This window comes from Leptonychotes weddellii, chromosome 5, assembly GCF_054177405.1.
Source record: "Leptonychotes weddellii isolate Sample4059 chromosome 5, ASM5417740v2, whole genome shotgun sequence".
NCBI classification, from domain to species: Eukaryota; Metazoa; Chordata; class Mammalia; order Carnivora; family Phocidae; genus Leptonychotes; species Leptonychotes weddellii.
Window position 1 is genome coordinate 33,557,313 of NC_138373.1, and position 17,590 is coordinate 33,574,902.

At 57.8% G+C, this 17,590-nt stretch overlaps 2 protein-coding genes and 1 long non-coding RNA gene across 4 annotated transcripts; 1 reads left to right on the top strand and 2 right to left on the bottom strand.

The window, feature by feature from the left end:
- Positions 1-1,021: 1,021 nt before the first annotated feature.
- Positions 1,022-4,175, bottom strand: IL32 (interleukin 32). The gene is made up of 7 exons (XM_031023414.2): positions 4,084-4,175; positions 3,917-3,968; positions 2,737-2,775; positions 2,523-2,582; positions 2,098-2,124; positions 1,858-1,920; positions 1,022-1,419 (listed from the first exon to the last, which is right to left on the bottom strand). Exons 2-7 carry the CDS (start codon positions 3,938-3,940, stop codon positions 1,105-1,107), a joined length of 528 nt encoding a protein of 175 aa, XP_030879274.1. The 5' UTR covers positions 3,941-3,968; positions 4,084-4,175; the 3' UTR covers positions 1,022-1,104.
- A 4,523-nt stretch (positions 4,176-8,698) lies between these two features.
- MMP25 (matrix metallopeptidase 25) lies at positions 8,699-17,590 on the bottom strand. The gene is made up of 10 exons (XM_006743040.3): positions 17,211-17,590; positions 16,693-16,825; positions 15,116-15,251; positions 14,748-15,040; positions 10,303-10,479; positions 10,130-10,214; positions 9,879-9,961; positions 9,435-9,587; positions 9,106-9,363; positions 8,699-8,976 (listed from the first exon to the last, which is right to left on the bottom strand). The coding sequence occupies exons 1-10, from the start codon at positions 17,298-17,300 to the stop codon at positions 8,705-8,707; spliced, it is 1,680 nt and encodes a 559-aa protein (XP_006743103.1). The 5' UTR covers positions 17,301-17,590; the 3' UTR covers positions 8,699-8,704.
- LOC115944195 (uncharacterized) lies at positions 9,586-11,552 on the top strand. Of its 2 annotated transcripts, none has more exons than XR_014145395.1 (2): positions 9,586-9,979; positions 10,295-11,552. It is a non-coding gene; the product is annotated as an uncharacterized LOC115944195 (long non-coding RNA). The 2 variants fall into 2 exon arrangements; XR_014145396.1 differs by having other exon boundaries at positions 10,530-11,552.

The following is a 17,590-nucleotide window of genomic DNA, read 5'->3' on the forward strand; positions in this document are numbered from 1 at the left end:
TTTGTGGCCGGACACTCCCAGTGCAAAAATCTGTGTGCAGCTACCAGAAGCAGGAAGTCAGTGGGGGGCGGGGGAGCTTGGGGGAAAGGAGGAGGGGTGCCTGGTGGCTTAGTTAGCTGAGCCTCAGTTTCAGGTCTGGTCTTGCTTGAGCTCATGGGTTGGGCCTGCACTGCATTGGGTTCCCCGCTCAGCCGGTAGTCTGCTTGAGAAAGAGTCGCTCTCTGCCTCCACACTCTCTCTCTCTCTCAAATAAATCATCTTAAAACAACAACAAAAAAAGAGGGGTGCCTGGGTGGCTCAGTTGTTAAGCATCTGCCTTCAGCTCAGGTCATGATCCCGGGGTCCTGGGATCAAGCCCCACATCGGGCTCCCTGCTCAGCGGGAAGCCTGCTTCTCCCTCTCCCACTCCCCCTGCTTGTGTTCCCTCTCTTGCTGTGTCTTTCTGTCAAATAAATAAATAAAATCTTTGAAAAAAAAAAGAAAAGAAAAATGATGAGCTGACCTGAGCCCTTCCAGCCCTGGCCTTCTCCTCCTCCCCCCAGTTCCTGCATTTGCAGACCCACACCAGGCCACAGGCCGCAGGCCTAAGACGTGACTCCTGCCCTCCCCCCCCAAGCTGCCTCTCTGCCTGGCACAGGCAGGGGTACCCTTCCCTCCCCATCCGTCCTCCATCCTGCCCCCACCATGCCCCAACCTCAAGGCCTCTGATCTTGGAAGGAAGACCGAGGAGCTTCTGTGGCCCAGCGAAGGATGAAGACTCGGGTCAGGAGAAGAAAAGAGGGCTGAAAGCTCCTCAGGCCCGAGCGCCCTGCTGCTCTGGGAGCACCATTTACTGAGTCTCTACTATGCATCAGGCAAGGCATCGGCCTTACAGTCCTCACCACGAGTCCGTGACCAGTTGTGACACCGGTGTCCCACGTACAGATTTAGAGCGGTCAGGTGGACCCCAGTGCGGGTCCACGTGACACATGTCCCCCCCAACCACTGGGGCCCCCTGCTCCCGACACCACAGGCACTCTGCTGGGTTTGACCAACTTTTATTAAGACACCACAGCCAGAGCGACGGGCCAGCCCTGGGGAAGGATACCGGTCAGGGGGGCTTGGCTAGGCCTGGATGGCGCTCCTGATGACCTGAGCCATGAAGGAGCAGAAATCGTTAAACACACTCCAGATGGCCTCCACCGCCCTGCAAAGGGCCTGCACGCCAGCAGCCAGGGTCTTCTTCAGCCAAGCCAGCGCGGCCTGCCACTTCTGCCAGAGGCAGCTCAGCAGCCTCTGAAAGGACCTCAGGGCTCGCTTACAAAAGGACTCCTTGGGAGAGCAGCCCTCAGGACTCTGGTCTTCCAGGGAAAGGACAGAGGACCTCCGGACCCTGGAGCGCAGTTCCTGCCGCACCTCGGGAAGTAACGGAGAGGAGTCCTGCAGGGATGGGGTTGGGAGGCCGTTCGGGTCTTGGCCCCGGGCTGAGGCCTCCCAACCTTCCTGAGAATCTGGGAGACAGAAGCCCGCAGACGAAGCTGCCCGCTTTCCCGCCAGCAGGTCCCCACATGCGCGGACTTCTCCCGCCGACTTCCTCCCCCTCTCCCGGCATAAACCACCGACGTGGTGCGGACCCTGACCAGCCTCGATCGGAGCCCGGCCCCCGGCCCTCGGGGCCCAGCGCACGCGGCACTGAGGGCGGAGAGGGGGCTCTTGCCCGGATGTGCTGGGCGGGGGAGGCCGGTGCCGGAGGTTGCCACCTCCCCGGTCTCGAGGGGCATCCCTTCCCCCTGTGTCCATACATGGCCACACCAAAATCCAGACAGAACAGGTGGGGAAGGGAAGCAAGGAGGGCCGAGGCGGGCGCCTCCCACGCACCTGATTGCTGTTCTGATAATGCAGATCCATGGCGGCGTCGAGCAAGGCCTCATTGAAGTCGTCCTGGGGAGAAGAGGGTGCGGAGGCTACCGGCCTGCTCCTGCCTGCTGCAGTCTGCAGTCCCCTGTCACCTCCATGGGGCCAGGTGAGTCAACAGGGAGCCAGGAGCCCAGACCCAGTAACGCGGCTGAGCATCACCCTGGGGACTAAGCTGTGGAGGAGGAGCCATGCCCAACTCACCTCCAGCTGCAGTAGCGCGACCTGCTCCTGTTGGGGAAAAATCACTCGTTTAATCCTCCCAGCGTCTCCCACACTCAGTCTTATCCCCAAGCTCCCGGGCTGTTCTCGGCTCACCAGGCCCCCATAGCTGGGTCCAGCCCAGGGGTCTGGGGACCAGGTGTCTGGCATCCCTGCCCTGTCATCGATATGCCCAGTGACTTGGACACATTCCTCAGCCTCCCTGGGACTCTGCATTCCTCACCTGTGCACACACCTGCCACACAGGTGTGAACTGAGAGATTAGCCTATTGCGAGGATCTGTCCAGTGGAAGGAATGGGCAAACCTGGGGCAGCATCTTCATCTTCTCCATCACCACCATCATCGTGAAACCACCCACCCAAGCCAAACTGTAGAGAGCAGGCGAGTGGGGGGCACAGTGACCCACCTGCTCTTGTCCTTCTGGTTGATGTCGATGATTGTTAAAGAAACTGTCCACCATCTGGTGCTGTGAGGGGAGGAGAGGCAGCGGTGGGAAAGAAAGGCCTGATCCTCCCCACCCCCGCCCCCAGGGCCCAGGTGGGCTGGACATTCCTAGCTCCACACAGCAGGACCCAGACGCCCCTCACTCCCCCAACCATGCATTGGGAAGAGCTTCTTACCATTCTGAGTTGTAAAATCTCAGTCAGACTTCTGCCTTCCTGTGGAGGTAACAGTAATTTTTTTCAGGCTCGTGTGACCTTGCCACCCCCCCACACTTGCTGTATTCGTGCGCACGCATGCGCGCACACACACACACACACACCTAGGAACATTGCTCTGGAGAGTGCAGGGTCTACCGTGTTACCGAATACCTGAGCTCTCCGTCCAGGCTGACAGTTGGCCAAGGGAAGGATTGGCAGTGGCCAGTCTTCTCTGAGGTGGTGACAGAGATGCAGGGACACCCGTGGCCAGAAACGCTTCCTGACTGCAGACTCTGCAGACCCATCTCCCCTGCCCAGACTCTTGGCTTGACCCACAGAAATGCGAGGTACACCAGAGCCTCCCTCCCACATCTCTACCTTAGGGCCACATCTGGTTTCCAGGGCATACAGGGTCTACTGCGATTGGTGCTTCCTCTGGCCCTCTCCAGCTGCCCCACAAACATGTCGGGTCCTAGAGCAACCCCCTTGTCCCACAGCACACCCTGTTCCTCAGGACCCCGACACACACACAGAGCTGCCCCCCATAATTTACCCCCAGACAGGAAATCTGGCCCCACAAGGACCTGCTCTATAAAGTGAATGACTCAGGGACTCCTGGGTGGCTCACTGGGTTAAGCGTCTGCCTTCGGCTCAGGTCATGATCCCGGGGTCCTGGCTTGAGCTCCTTCGGCTCAGGTCATGATCCCGGGGTCCTGGGCTTGAGCTCCATGCCGGGCTCCCCGCTCTCGGCGGGGAGTCTGCTTCTCCCTCTGCCTGCTCTGCCTGTCACTTCCCCTGCTTATGCGGTGCATGCTCTCTCTCTCCCTCCCTCTGACAAATAAAATCTTAAAAAAATAAATAAAATGAATGACTCAGAATGTGAGGCTGTTTGTCAACAATTATTCAGAATTTCAGGACAGTGATGGCAGAGCATTCGACCAAGCAAGCTCAGGCTCATTATGAGACTGGGGCCCTGTTGAGTGCCTCAGACCCCTGCCTCCTCAGGGGGCTCCTCCACTGGTCTAGGAGAATGGGACAGAGCCAGGTGCATGTGGAGGGATCAGCAGGTCCGGGGGCCAGCACAGGTGGGAGAAGGGGGACCCACAGTTCAGAAATGGTATCCGGGGCCCACCGCCCCCTCCCCTCCCTCCCTACTCACTCTCGATACCTGGGTGAAGCACATGGTTGTTCAGGCCTCCAGGGGCTGTGACCTGGTGGGCAAGAACAGGTGTAAGGAAGAGTCTTCAGAGAAGCAGGCTTCCCGCCACCGCCACAGAAAGTCCCTTTGGCTGCAGCTCCCTCCCTGGGCCTCCACTGAGTCATCACCTTCTCACAGATTCTCCCAGCTGAGGTTTCTGCTCCTGAGAGAAAGTCGCTCTTTTAAGAGGGAGGAGGGAGGGGTTGGGGGAGGGGGGAGCCTGCCCTAAAGGCCGGATGTGGGGCTCTGTGTGTGTGTGTGTGTGTGTGTGTGTGTGTGTGTGTGTGACACAGAGACAGAAGCAGAGGACAGACAGGGAGACTAAAGGGTCTGGGAGGGGTTGGCCATGGCTCTAGCTGTGGCCGCTCCACTCTGGAGTGAGCAGGAATCTCAGAGCCTGGAAACAGGCCTCTTCCCCAACCTCATCAGCCTGAGATGGGGGAGGAGCAGCGGGAAAGTGCAGTCTTGGGAAAGCAGACTGAGATGATCCCTGAGCTCTGGAAAATGAAGTCATCCAGCTGGGGGAAGTCCCGAGGAATGCTGGCCAGGTCACTTGGAGCAGAGTGTATCCCAGCTGCCAAGTCCAGAGAAGGTTCCCAGAACCTCCTGGCCTACAGTGTAGCAGGACCTGCAAGACCCCTAAGGTGGGCCCACCAGGCGGGGCGCCTGAACATACTGTCCCATGTGCCCCTGCAGGGGCGGCTGGAGGCCATGCCTATCTGCCAGGGGACAGGGTAAAGCCCTCAGGAGAGGTTGGGGATGGCTTGCTGTCGGCCTAGGCCCAGCCGACCAGGCTATCCTGAGCCCTCCTGGGGCCGAGGGATGCCATGGTCCTGCAACACTCAGGCACCTGTGTGTGGTGGTTGGGGGGCGGTCCCGGGTCCTAGCGTGCCTCTCACACAGCCAGGCCCACCCCCTGCTCTCCCCTTACCCCGCTCTGGGGCCAAAGCCCCTCCCAGTTCAGCACAGCCTCCGTCTGCCCTCTGTACTGGTGTCTGGGGGCGGGCACAGCAAAGTACAACCGCTGGGGTGCCTAAACCACAGAAGTGTATTCTCTCCCACTTCTGGAGGCCAGAAGTAGAAATCAAGGTGTCAGCAGTGGTTCCTTCTAAGGGCCTTGGGGGAAGGGCCTCTCTCCCAGGCCCGCAGCCAGCCATCTTCATGTCCGAGTCAATCTCCTTGTATGTGTGTCTGTTCTCAAATCTCCCATTTTTATAGGGACAGCAGTCCTATTGGATTAGGGCCCATCCAATGACCTCATTACCTTGATTGTCTCTGTAAAGACCCTATCTCCAAATCAGGTCACATTCTGACGTGCTGGGGGTTAGGACTTGAACATATGAGTTTGGGGGGATACAACTCAGCCCCTAACACCCTCAAAGAGGACCTGGGCTCCTGGGGTTCCACCAGAAGGACGGAACTATAAAGCACATTTCCTTGGTGAAGGTCTCACTTGCATTAACTAGACCCCGGCTGGTGTCTCCCTGCCCCTAGGAGCCCATCATTGGTCTGAAACTCCTTTTGCACACCTGGGAGTCCAGATCCTTCCCTGAGCCATCTTTAAATTCCAGGTGGAAAGAGAGAAGACAGTTGCTCCTGCTTCACCTGCAAGTAATACTTCTGGGCTTCATCTGCGGACGCCTCGCTCCCTGATCCCATGGGACACTTGGCCCCTCCATGACTGGCTCACAAAGACCACCATCTGCAGGCATTTTGTATTTCTTTGCGGACTGTACCATTTTCTTTATAGTTTTAGTGAGAAATAATTCACATACAATTCACCCATCAAAGTGTATGATTTTCATCACCTCAAAGAGAAATCCCATACCCCTTAGCCAGAACCCCCAATCCCAAAACCCCACCTGCACCAGTCCTAGGCAACCCCTCATCTACGATCTGTTCCCGGATTTTCCTGTTCTAGACATTTCATATAAATGGAATCACATGGAAATGGTCACACTATGTGACCTTTTGTGTCCAGTTCCGTGCACTCAGCACAGTGTTTTCCATCCACAGTGTTTCCATCCGGCAACATGAATCAGAACTTCATTCCTGGGGCGCCTGGGTTGGCTCAGCCGGTTAAACCTCAGCCTTCGGCTCAGGTCATGATCCTAAGGTCCTGGGATCGAGCCCCGCATCGGGCTCCCTGCTCAGCGGGAAGCCTGCTTCTCCCTCTCCCTCTGCCGCACGTGCTCTATCTCTCTCTCAAATAAATAAATATTTAAAGAAGAAAAAGAACTTCATTCCTTTTATGGCTGAATAATATTCCACTGCATCAGTATGCCACCTTATGTATCCATTCACCTATTGATGGTGTATTTGGGTTGCTTCTACCTTTTGGCTATTATGAATCCTGTTGCTGTGAACATGTGTGTGCAAGTTTCTGTACACAGGTTTTTCCTTCTCTTGGGTTGACCAGTACTTACGATGATGTTGTTTTGAGTCTAGCCACCCTAGTGGGTGTGAAATAGTATCCCATCCCGGTGTGGTTTTGATTTGCATTCCCCTTAGGACTAGTGATGTGGAGCATCTTTTCCTGTGTTTGTTGACCACTTGTATATCTTCCTTGGAGGAGTGTCTAGTCTGATCCTTTGCCCATTTTTAAACTGGTTTATTTATTGGGGTGCCCGGGTGGCTCAGTTGTTAAGCGTCTGCCTTCAGCTCAGGTCATGATCCCAGGGTCCTGGGATCGAGCCCCGCATCGGGCTCCCTGCTCTGTGGGAGGCCTGCTTCTCCCTCTCCCACTCCCCCTGCTTGTGTTCCCTCTCTTGCTGTGTCTCTCTCTGTCATATAAATAAATAAAACCTTAAAAAAAACTGGTTTATTTATCTTCTTGTTATGAAATTGTAAGAGTATTTTGTATATTCTGGATACAAGTCTCTTATCAGATATGTCCTTTGCAAATGTACTCTCCCATTTTGTGGGTGGTCTTTTCATTTTTTAGGGTGTCCTTTGAAGCACAAATGTTTTACATTTTGATTATGGGAGCATTTAATTTTAAAAATAAAATTAATCAATTTGACATGGCCTTTTTCCATAGTATACTTAATATATTTTTAAAGGCTTGAGAAGTTTCCACAGAGCATGGTAGTAGCCACAGATTTCACCTTGGACACTCCTCCTTTGAGCTCCCCTAGCCGACTTTTGGGTTCCTCTCTCTCCTTCCTTCTCACACTCATTCTCTCTCCATCTGCCACCCCACTGCCCATCAACTCTGAACCCCAAATTCTTCTACAAAACAGAGCGATTCAGGTCTATCAAGTTCCTGCAGCCAAACTCACCCCAGGTCCATCTGTGCACAGAAGCAACGAAGGGCTTTCTCTCCAATTATTTTCCTTGTCCTCCTGTATGGGGCTCATAAGCTTTTAAAATACAAGTTTCCTCCTCCACATATTCTGAAAGGATCCTGACAGAGGCCCAGATTTCTGGTTTTCTGGCGGCTTAGGATTCCCAGTCATGGACTGGTTGAAGACCTCTTGTTGTTGCCCTCCTACTGGTCAGCTTGTTGTGACCCACTGATGGCAGGCAACCTCCCGGCATGCTGGGACTTCGCCCGCGGCCCCCGCCCAAGCCAGCCCTGTGGGCTGGATGGCAACCCAAGAAATGGTCGCTAAGTGGCTCCACCCATAGACCAGCGACATCAACTTGACTCTACCGAGAACATGAAGAGGTTGGCCCCTAGGAGGAAGAACATGGCAGAGACACAGGAAAACCACAAGGCGGGGGGGACAGCTGCTGTCCCAGCTCCCGTGCCCACCCCTCAAGCTTACTCAGATGCAGACTCTTGCATTCAGGGTGAGGGCGTGAGGTCTGCATTTTTAAGTTCCCTAGGTGATTCTAATGTGGAATATTCCAGAAGTATAGTTCCAGAGGCACTGATTTAGATCCTGCATTCTGAGGGGAGCGGGCGGTGGGGTGGGTGAATGAGGTGGCCCACCCACTCATCACCCAGGGGTGCTGAGGAAGCCATGGCTGAGTCCACGGTCTTCCCACCGCATGGAGCTGAGGAGAGTCCAGGAGCTCTCCTTGAGGGAAGCGGCAGGCCCTCCAGTGTGGAGGCACTGAGGGGACTTGTAGGGATAGGAAGGTGTTCTGTTGAACGGACACAGCACTGGGTCCAGAGTGGCACCAGAAAGTAGGTCCACGGGGCTTAGGTTGTGGAGGGTCGTCTGGGTGGCCACTGATGTCACCCAAGACGTGGGACACACCCACGGGTGCTCAGGGGTAGTTTCAGGGCTGGGTCTGCGGCCCCCAATCCCTGTGGCATTGAGGACGTCTTGGAAGCGGGACAGGGTGGGACAGTCCTGGGAAACTCGGAGCAACGGGTGGAGATAGAGGCTGGGGTTCAGTTGCCCAGTCATGCCATTCCTCTAAAGCCAGAACAGCCCAGAGCTGCTACTGGGAGCCGCTGTTGCCCGGCGGGGGCAGGGCTGCAGTCGGCTGCCGTGCTCAAGAAACACCAGCTCTTCCGAGAAAAGGAGCGTCCTGCGGTAGAAGCGCGCCACCGCAACCGCGCGGGTGCAGGCGGGGGAGGCGACGCCGAGCACAGGACTGGTCCAGTCTAAGCGCCAGCCATTTGTCCCCGGTCCCCAGGGCTTAGCTCCACCCACATGCTCCCAGCTGCGTCCCCGCAGAGTCCCGCCCCTGGGAACAGAGGGTGTGCCTCCGCAGCAACTCAGGACGACACCCCCCCCATACACACACACACACACACACACACCCAGACCCGCGGTGGGAGACCCGTCCCCCTTAACGGGAGGCGACGCCCCCCACCAGCACGGCCAGAAGGGACAGCAGGAAGGACAGCGACGGCCGCCCTGAGGCGTGATTGATCTCGCACGAACAATCGCAGGTCCCAGGTTCCAGGGTCGCTCTGGGGGGCCTGGGGGCGCGTGGGCCAGCGCTGGGGGCCGGGCAGTCCAGCCACTTGGGGCCCATGGGTTGAGGGGCCTCGCGATCGGCCTTGACGCTGCCCTTGGGGAAGCGCCAGTAGTGGGCGCCCTTGAAGAAGTAGGTGTCACCTGCGGGGGTGGGAGGAGACCCGTCGGGGGCCGGTCCAGGCTGCCCCTCCCGCGGGCTCCCCGAAACCCCCAGGATGGCCCCTCTCCCCGTCCGCGGGGCCTCCAGCCCCTCCCCGCACCCTCTCGCACCTGTGTTGCTGACGGTGACGTCGTCCGGGGCGTGAGGCGCCCCTTCCCAGAGACTCAGGTCGCGGGGGTAGCCGGGGTCCGGGCGCGCCGCCGCCTCGTCGTAGCGCCAGTAGCGCTGGCCCCGGATCAGGTAGGTCTTCCCGTTCAGCGGCCACGAGAACACGGCGTCCACCTCCTCTCCCGCCGGCAGCCCCAGCTCCGTGAGCGGCCGCGGGGCGCCCTCCAGCTGCCGGTCCTGGAACACCCAGAACTGGGGGCCTGCGGGGGAGCCGGCACGTGAGCGGGTGCGCGCCCCGCGCGGGCCCAGCCGCGCCCCGGCGCCCACTCACCGCTGAAGAGGAGGATGCGGCCGTCCGGATGCCGGGCGTAGGCGGCCTGGACGACCTTGACCTGGGCGGGCAGCCCCTCCCAGAAGCGGTGGAGCCGGGCGGGCCGGGGGGACACCAGCTGTCCCGAGGGCTGCAGGCGCCAGAACCAGGGGCCTGTGGCGGAACGAGGGGCGGGCGTGGGGGCAGGAGATGGCAAGAGGCCTTCGCCCTCAGAGCGCGTGGCTGGGAGACAGCGCTGGCTCTCTGTGTCCCGCGGCTGGCGGAGCAAGTCCGCCTGGGTTTTAAGGGTGCAGTGGCTCTGGGGTGAGCAGCTCTCCTAGGCTTTGCCTTGTGTTTTTAGCACTGAAAGTCCTGCATCCTGGGAACCCCCACAGGCGTGGTGGGTCATCCTAAGGGGGTAGGAAGCCAACTCTATGGGGTCAGGGGAGATCTGGAGTGACTCACCTTTGAAGAAGAAGATTTCACCACGGATGTTAGCGATAGCGTCAAAATTGCCATCACATCGGTCAGGGATGGGAAGAGAGGGGCTACAAAGGAAAGGAGAGGTGAGCAGAGAGGGGCTAAGGCTCCTGGTCTCTTTGCTTAACTGTTAGGACAGTCCTATGAGGAAGGGACTCTCACCGTGCCCATCTCACCAAGGACCACACTGAGGTTAGGGACTTGACCCCAGGTCATACAGCTGGAGAGGGACTCACCTGTCCGGGGGCACGGCAGGGGGCGGGGGAGGAGGAGCCAGGGGTTTCCTTGTGGGCTTGTCATATGGGGTTTGGGGCACCTTCCCTGTGGAGAGAGAGTCAGAGAGGCGTGAGTTCCCAGACCCCACTGCAGCAGAGCCCACAGGGCAAACCGCCCTTCCCCAGCCCTGTACCGTAGAGCTGCTGCAGGCCTTCACGGTCATCCTGGGACAAGCGGTACTTGTGGGGGTCGCCCACGGGGCCCTGGTAAAAGGGCCTCATAATTGAGTTGGGTGCTGAGGAGTGGCCCAGGCCCAGGGCGTGGCCAAACTCATGGACAGCCACAGCAAACAGGTCAGTCCCCTCACCATCTGGGGAAGGAGGGAAATTGGGCTAGAGCTGTGCCCCTCCCCCACACCAGGAACGAAGGTGGCCGGGAAGCCCCTGGAGTGGGGCCCGCCGGCAGACAGGAACAACCAGGAGACCCTCCAGAGGTGGCTATACCCAGACCCTTCTGTGAGCCATTCTGTCCTTCTTGTGTGCATTCACTTATTTGGAGGATTTTTTTGAGTAGCCTTGCTTGGCAGTTCTGGGAACTTGGGTACCAGGCTGAAGAGACCCACAGAAGAGGTAAGGGAAGGGGTAGGAGGAGACAGTCTGGACAGACGAAGGGGTGACCTTTCGGATGTAGCGCCGGCCCCCAAGCAAGGAAGGCTGTGCATGCAGAAACACTCTGGGGGGGAAGCAGGAACCTGGGGGTGCATGCATTTCTCTCGAGGAAGCCCCAGTCCCGCTCCAGTCTGTGGTCAGAACTCCCCACCCACGGTCTCCTTGGCCTCGGTTCCCAAGACCTTCACCCCACTCCCACCCCCATGGTGCTCCCCCTCCTCCCATGTGCACCCCGCCAGTGCCCCCATCCCCTCAGTCCTCTGTCACCCTCCCCCATCTCCCCCTTCCCACAGCCTCCACCCCTCCCCTGCCTCCCTCAGGTCCTGGGCTGCCTCCCTGCCTCTGCAGCTTCATCCATCTCCTCGGGCAGACACTCAGACCAGTCTGCTGGCCCTGGAGGCCAGCCTCGTTCCCAGCCTCTCTGACCACAGCCTCTTCCTTGGGGACCAGCCCGGGTGCCAGGAGTGAGCCTCTTCACACTCCCAGTTGCTGGCCAAGTCCCAGCTCCTCATCGATCCACCTGCTAGCTCCTACTTCAGCCGCTGAGAGGCCAAGAGAGCAAGACTGCAAGACAGCCAGAGAGGTGAGCAGCTGCCCAAGGAAGCACAGTTTCCACAGATGTTGATCTACTGCCTGGAAATCTCTAACTCGGGCCAGCACTGTTGAAAGTGGGTTTACTGGAAGGAGCCTGGTGATCCGAAAAGCAAATTTCTCTCAGCCCCTAAGGTCTGCTGGATGAAAGTGAAGAAAGAAATGCGTGGGTCAGTCTTAAGAAGAGTAGCAAGTACTTGCTCTCATTCTCCTCTCACAAAACCTCTTTCTTCTGTCCTCATTTGACAGGTGGGAAACTGAGGCACAGGGAGGTCAAGTCAAATGACAGTATAGCCAAGTACTCTGGCCGTACTGTCCTGCCTTTCAGCAGCGACTTCAGATGGTCTTGGTCAAACTGTGTACGTGTTGATGGATTTGGTCGTTGACTGTGGGTTTTCTTATTGCCCTGAGGCCTTTTTCTGAGAAACTGGAGGAAGCTGGGTGTCTACATCAAGTAGATCTCCTTCATCCCTCACCCCTCCTCCCCCTGCTTTGCCTCTCCTTTGGCCACACCCTTCCTTGCACCCTTCTCACGCTCTGCAGCTGGGGGAAGACACACAACTGCAGCCCCAGCCCCAGCCCATGAGATTCCTGGTGGCCAGTCTTCGGGGGTCCTAAACACCTCCTCTCAGCTCTGCTCTGGACCTCATCAGACAGCTCCTTTGCGCTCTCCACTAGCCTCAATTCCAGGCCCACAGCCCCTCAAGCTGCTCCCCAGCTCTGGCCCCCAACTCTTAGGTGAAAAATGCTGACAAATGTGTTTCCTATTTCATCAAGACAGACCATCCGATGCAATCTGTAACTTCCTGTGTGCCTGGGCAGATACCTCCGCCTCCTCCATTCTCGCCTCCTACCTCCTGCCCTGCCCTGTGCAAGGACCCTGCTTCCCTTACCTCCTCAAGGACAAGGACAATGCCCCACCCACCCCTCCATCCATCCCTGCATCCCTGCACCCATGTGTCTATCCATCCACCCATCCTTCCATCCATCCATCCATCCGTCCATCTATCCATGTATGAATCCATTCATCCATCCCCCATCTCTTTCTTTCTGTTGGCTCATCCAGCATCACCAAGTGCTCAAGATTCCCTCATCCTAAGCCACCCCAGTACCTATCTGCCCCCATCCACACCCCTCTCCTTCCCTAGCAAGTTCTGTGGTCAGTGGTCTAAACTCAGTCTTCTCTTCCTCGGTCCCTCTCATGCCTAACCTCACTGTGGTCGGGACTCTTTCCCCACCCGCCAAGTCTGTAGGCACTAAGGTCACTTTGTCCTCAGATGATCACATCCAGGCCCCTGTAACTTACTGGCCTGGCTTGCTGCCCTGCCCACTGCTCCCTGTTCCCCTCGTCACCCTGTTCCTGGTCACCTGTGGGCCTGTTCTTCCTCCATTTCCTTTGGTTCCTCCTCTCCTTCTACCCTCCCCTCAACTGTGGGGCTCTCCACAGCTCTGTGCTTGACCTTCACGTTCTACACTCTCCTCCTGGAACCTACCACCCCCCAAGTGCCACCAGGCCACTCTGCAGTGAGCAGAGTGCTCCTGCGTGCGGGCCCTGTGCCGACCGCTGTAGGTGAATTACAAGCCCACCTGCCGGCAGGTACTATTATAATCCCCATTTCTCAGATGATGAAACTGAGCACGGCGTAGCAAGTGGAGGAACCCTGACCGGAGTTTCGCTGCAAGCTGGCGTGCTCAAATGCTCACTTCTGTGGATGCTGTGGGCACCTCGCCCAAGTCAGTGCCCGTGTGCTCATTCCCTGGCTGCCCCCTTCCCCAGAAAACCGCTCTCCCTCCTGGCCGGCCTCCCTGCCGCGGCTCACAGCCAACGGCGGATTGCTGAGGGACTAGAAGAGCTGGACCCCTTGCCTCCAGGCAGGACCAGCCGTGTGGGTCAGGCTCCTCTCAGCTGAGACCGCATCCTGACTAAGCTTCTTTCCCCAGCTCGCTCTGGTTTCCCTTTTCCCTACCAACATATCCTGAGAAACTGCTTGCACAAGAACTTTCATCTTGATCTCTACTTACAGGGAAGCTGACCTAAGTGAGAGAAGCCCCAGTTCTAGAGTGAGACACTCGACCACGAATGCACCGCCCACACTGAACGGCCCATGAGCGCTGCAAACACGCAGCCAACCTAAACTCCCCTCTGCCCTCCGAGAGCCTGCTCTTCCTCCTCCAGGGGCCCCTGAGTCAGAAACCTAGCCATCACCCCTTCCTCCCCATCCCCTCTGCCCCCAGGATCCGGTTAGATCCCAGTCTTGCCCACCCTGACTCAACTGTCCTCTGACCCACATCGCCCAGCACCATCCCTTTCCTGGACCCTCCAGAATGCAAGACCTTCCACGGCTCCCGTTCCCTTCCCCGATCCTCCCCATTCTGTCCCCGTGCTTCCAAGGCCCTCTTGTTATGAGACACACACTCTCCGTCCCGGCACCGTATTTCGGCCTTCCAGCCCCCCATGTCCCCCTGTGCTCCTACCCCTGACAACCCTGGACTCAGCTAGCTCACAGGCTTGTGCTTTTCTCTGCGTCCTCCCCGCAGCCCTACATGCCCCGGGGCAACAGGACCTGGTGTGCTAGTTGGCCCTCAGTATACACATGTGGGATGAATAAAGTCACCACTTCTAGGAAGCCCCATCAGTCAAAGGCTTTGGGTAGCCTCTGAGCACCACAGGCTGGAGGACTTCCTCTGCTAGGATTCCCCCAAGTTGTGTCACCGTGTGTAGCAACTGCCAGTTAGTCTTCTGACTCAGCTGCTGCAAGGGGCTGTTTTCACCTCTTTTAGTCCGCAGCTCGGAGCGGGACGCCTGAGAGGCCTCAGTGATGGGTAATGTTCTGTGTCAACTTAGTCAGACTATGGTGCCCAGTTGTTTAGTCAAACACCAGTCTAGATGTTGTTGTGTAGGTTATTGTGTAGACGTAATTAACATCTACAATCAGTTGACTGTAAGTAAAGCAGATCATGCCCCATGGTGGGTGGGTCTTGTCTAATCAGTTGAAGGCCCGGAGAACAAAACCTGAGGTTTCCCAGAGAGAAAGGAATTCTGCCTCAAGATTGCAACATAGAAATCATGCCTGGTTTCCAGCCACCTCACTTGCTCTGCAGATACCAGACTCAGGACTGCAGCATCCACTCTCACTTGAATTTCCAGTCTGTGGGCCCGTCCTATAGATTTTGGGTTTGCCAGCCTCCACAATCCTGTGAGCCAATTCCTTAAATAAATCACTTTGCACACACACACACATGCACACACGCACCCACTGGTTCTGTTTCTCTGGAGAAGCCCAACTGATACAGCCCCCATCGATACATGTGATTCAAACCAAATTCTTAAGGACAGACAGACCTGGGGAGAGGGCCTCTCAGAATAGGGAGATTGTACCTTTTGACCCATAAGTCCATGTCTCCTCGTCATCAAAGTGAGTGTCCCCAGAGATGGGGTGTTCCCCGGGGAAGAAGGCATGGGCTAGGGTACCTCCCTGCCCGTCGAAGGGGTAACTGTCCTGGTGGTATGCCCGGGCAAAGTCGATGAGGATGTCAGGCTCTGTTGGGTCCTGAGAAACCAGCTCCTGGAATTTGAGGCCTGACTCAATGCCCCAGGTGGTCAGGGCATGGTGCATGAGGGTCCGCACCGTCTCCTGGGTCAGTGCTGAGCTCTGCGGGAAGGAGCGTACCCTGGGGAGACAGAAGGCAGCCGGTCCACATGGGGCCCAGCAGGCAGGCCAGGGTGGGGTGCGCACCAGGACCTACCTCCACGTCAGGGTTCGCTTCCTCCACGTGCTGCCGCTCAGAGCGTACCGGCGACGGCGCCTGACCAGCTCCGCCACCCCCAGCACGTCGGGCAGGGAGCAGCGGGGCCTCTGCATAGTGGCCATCGTCGCTGGGTCTGGGGGAGAGGGTGTGGGGGAAAGGGATCAGCAGTAGGACAACCTGCTGTAATCATGGTACCCGCTAACCTTCTACACGGACACACTGAGGCTCAGAGACGTTAAACAACTTGCCCAAGAAGGCCTCGCAGCTTGGATTTGAACACGGGCTAGCCAGGTCAGGTAGCCAGCTCAGATCAAATTAGGACCCTGCTCTTCAGGGCAGTGTTACCCTTTTCACTGGGCCCTGGATGGACTGCCTGCCTCCATGTGATGCTCAGCTCTGGGATCTGGGGGTCCTGCTTCCCTGAGCCCTGGCGCTGGGACTCTGGAGAAAGGAGCCACGGGGTGCAGTGCAGATTCCTCTCTGAGGCCGGAGCCCCCTGGGAGGTTGCTTGCCCATACCTCATGCCCTAGGTCCCTAGTCCTCACCACGTCCTAAAGTCCAAAGCCCCCAGGCTGGCTGGGCCTCTGGTCTCCCAGGTTAGATCTGCCTGGAATCCCCTTTCCTAGTTCAGCTCCCTTCCCAGCTGTCCCCTCATCTTCAAATGAAGGTCAAACCTCACCTCATTGGTTGAGGTGACAAAGAGTAATGGGGCACATACAGATGCTAGACGCTACTTGGCAGTAGTCAGGACAGAGAAAGGTCCTACCTTCCTTATAGCTAGCCAGCATCCCCCCAGTTCTCTCTTCTTCCCCATTTTACCCGACAGATGAGCCTCTCAGCTCTACCTCCAAAATATGCACCCTGGATTCAACTGCCTCCTTCCTGGTCTCCATTTCCACCCTCCATTCTCCATCAGCAAGCAGAGGAAGCTTAGAACTGTAAATCCAATCCAATTGTCTCCCTCCTTCAAACACTCCAGTGGTTTATCATGCTTGTAATCAAACCCACCTTTCAAGCATCGCCCCCCACCCACTCCCAATTAGGTTCTTGCTTAACTTTTCAATCCTTCTCTCATTACAGACACACCAGTTTGTGCCTACCACAGGGCCTTTGCATTTCCCTGGGACACTCTTCTCCCACATCTTCCCATGGTTGGCTCCTTCTATTTGTGTCCTATGAGTTCTTTGTGTCATTCGAGCTCCTCTCACCCCCTGACACCTTTCAGAGGGATCTGCCCTGACCAGCATTTTATTTTCTTCAAAACACAGATCACTATCTGAAATTATCTTGCACATTTTTGTTCTCGATCTGTGTGCGTGTCCCATGAGAGCAGCGACCTTTTCTGCTTTGTTCCTCACTGCACCAGCAGAGCCTGAAATGGCCTTACACGTAAGAGATTCTTAGTAAATATTTATTGGAAAAGGAATGCCTGAGAATCTCATGGGTTTGGCCCCAAGACCAGCATTTCATAGCTCCTGTGATTCAGGTGCATGCTGAGGTTTAGATACTGCTGGCTAATGGTCAGGCTGGGTGCAGAGGCAAGGCTGGGGAGGGGTGTGGGGGGGTCTACCTACCCAGGAGGCCTGTCTCAGGCAGCCCGGCAAACCTCTGCATGACCTTGATAGCATCCCTCAGCTTTTCAGGGCTCTGCAGCTGGGCTTGGGCAGGGTGGGGTGGTGGCAGATAGCCATAGCGGGTCAGCCAGTCCTAGACCATAGGAGGGAAACAGGGGAAGCGGATGAGTGGGAGAGACGCCCCCTTCCCACCACCATCCTGGAAGCCCCACCTCTCGCCAGGCGTCCAGGCATCCGGAGCCCAGGGGGCCCAGCCCCGGTGACTGCCTACTGTCCATCTCAAAGTGCGGGCTCTCCAGCCCTGGGTTGTGTCCGGACCCAAGAGTCCTGTCCTCCACCTCCCCACCCCTACCCCTCAACAGATCTTCAAATCAACGCCCCAAACCTGATGGGTCCAAGAATCTGGGTCCCCAGACCCCATCCCCAGTCACTCTTTGGACAGTTGAATCAGCTCCCAGCCTGGTCCGAACCCCACCCCACCCCGCAGATCCCAGGAGCCCCCAGACCCCGGCACTCACCACTCCCAGGCTCACGTCCTGCGCGGAGAGCTCCCGGGCGCGCGCGGGCGGCGGCAGCAGCGGGAACAGCAGCGCCAGGAGCCTGAGCATGCCCGCGGGGCTCGAGGGGACCTGCCCAGGGCCGCTCTGGGGACGTGGGGCAGGGGTCCGGGACCCGGAGAGGCTCGGAGAACCCTGCGCGAGCTAGGAGGGGTGGGAGGGAGGACCGGGGGTCGCGCTGCGAGTCCGGGACCCTGGGAGGCACCACGCGGGGGACCCGGAGACGTCCAGCGGAGGGCCCAGGTGGGCCGGGGTCGCTGCGGGTCCCGGGAGGGTTGAGAAGGCCCGGGCGGGGGCGGAGGTGCAGGATCCGGGGGCGCGGCGGCGGCCTCTGGGTCCCG

What these genes read in the sequence shown, in the direction of transcription:
- IL32 (XM_031023414.2), bottom strand. Translation starts at nt 3,940, where the DNA reads ATGTGCTTCACCCAGGTATCGAGA. An exon ending in AACCAGAAGGACAAGAGCAG is followed by an intron (nt 2,125 to 2,522) that starts GTGGGTCACTGT and finishes TTTCCCCAACAG; the next exon opens with GAGCAGGTCGCGCTACTGCA. An exon ending in ATTATCAGAACAGCAATCAG is followed by an intron (nt 1,420 to 1,857) that starts GTGCGTGGGAGG and finishes CCATCCCTGCAG; the next exon opens with GACTCCTCTCCGTTACTTCC.
- MMP25 (XM_006743040.3), bottom strand. Translation starts at nt 17,300, where the DNA reads ATGCTCAGGCTCCTGGCGCTGCTGTTCCCGCTGCTGCCGCCGCCCGCG. An exon ending in AAGCGAACCCTGACGTGGAG is followed by an intron (nt 15,041 to 15,115) that starts GTAGGTCCTGGT and finishes CTGTCTCCCCAG; the next exon opens with GGTACGCTCCTTCCCGCAGA. An exon ending in TGAAATCTTCTTCTTCAAAG is followed by an intron (nt 9,588 to 9,878) that starts GTGAGTCACTCC and finishes GTTCCGCCACAG; the next exon opens with GCCCCTGGTTCTGGCGCCTG.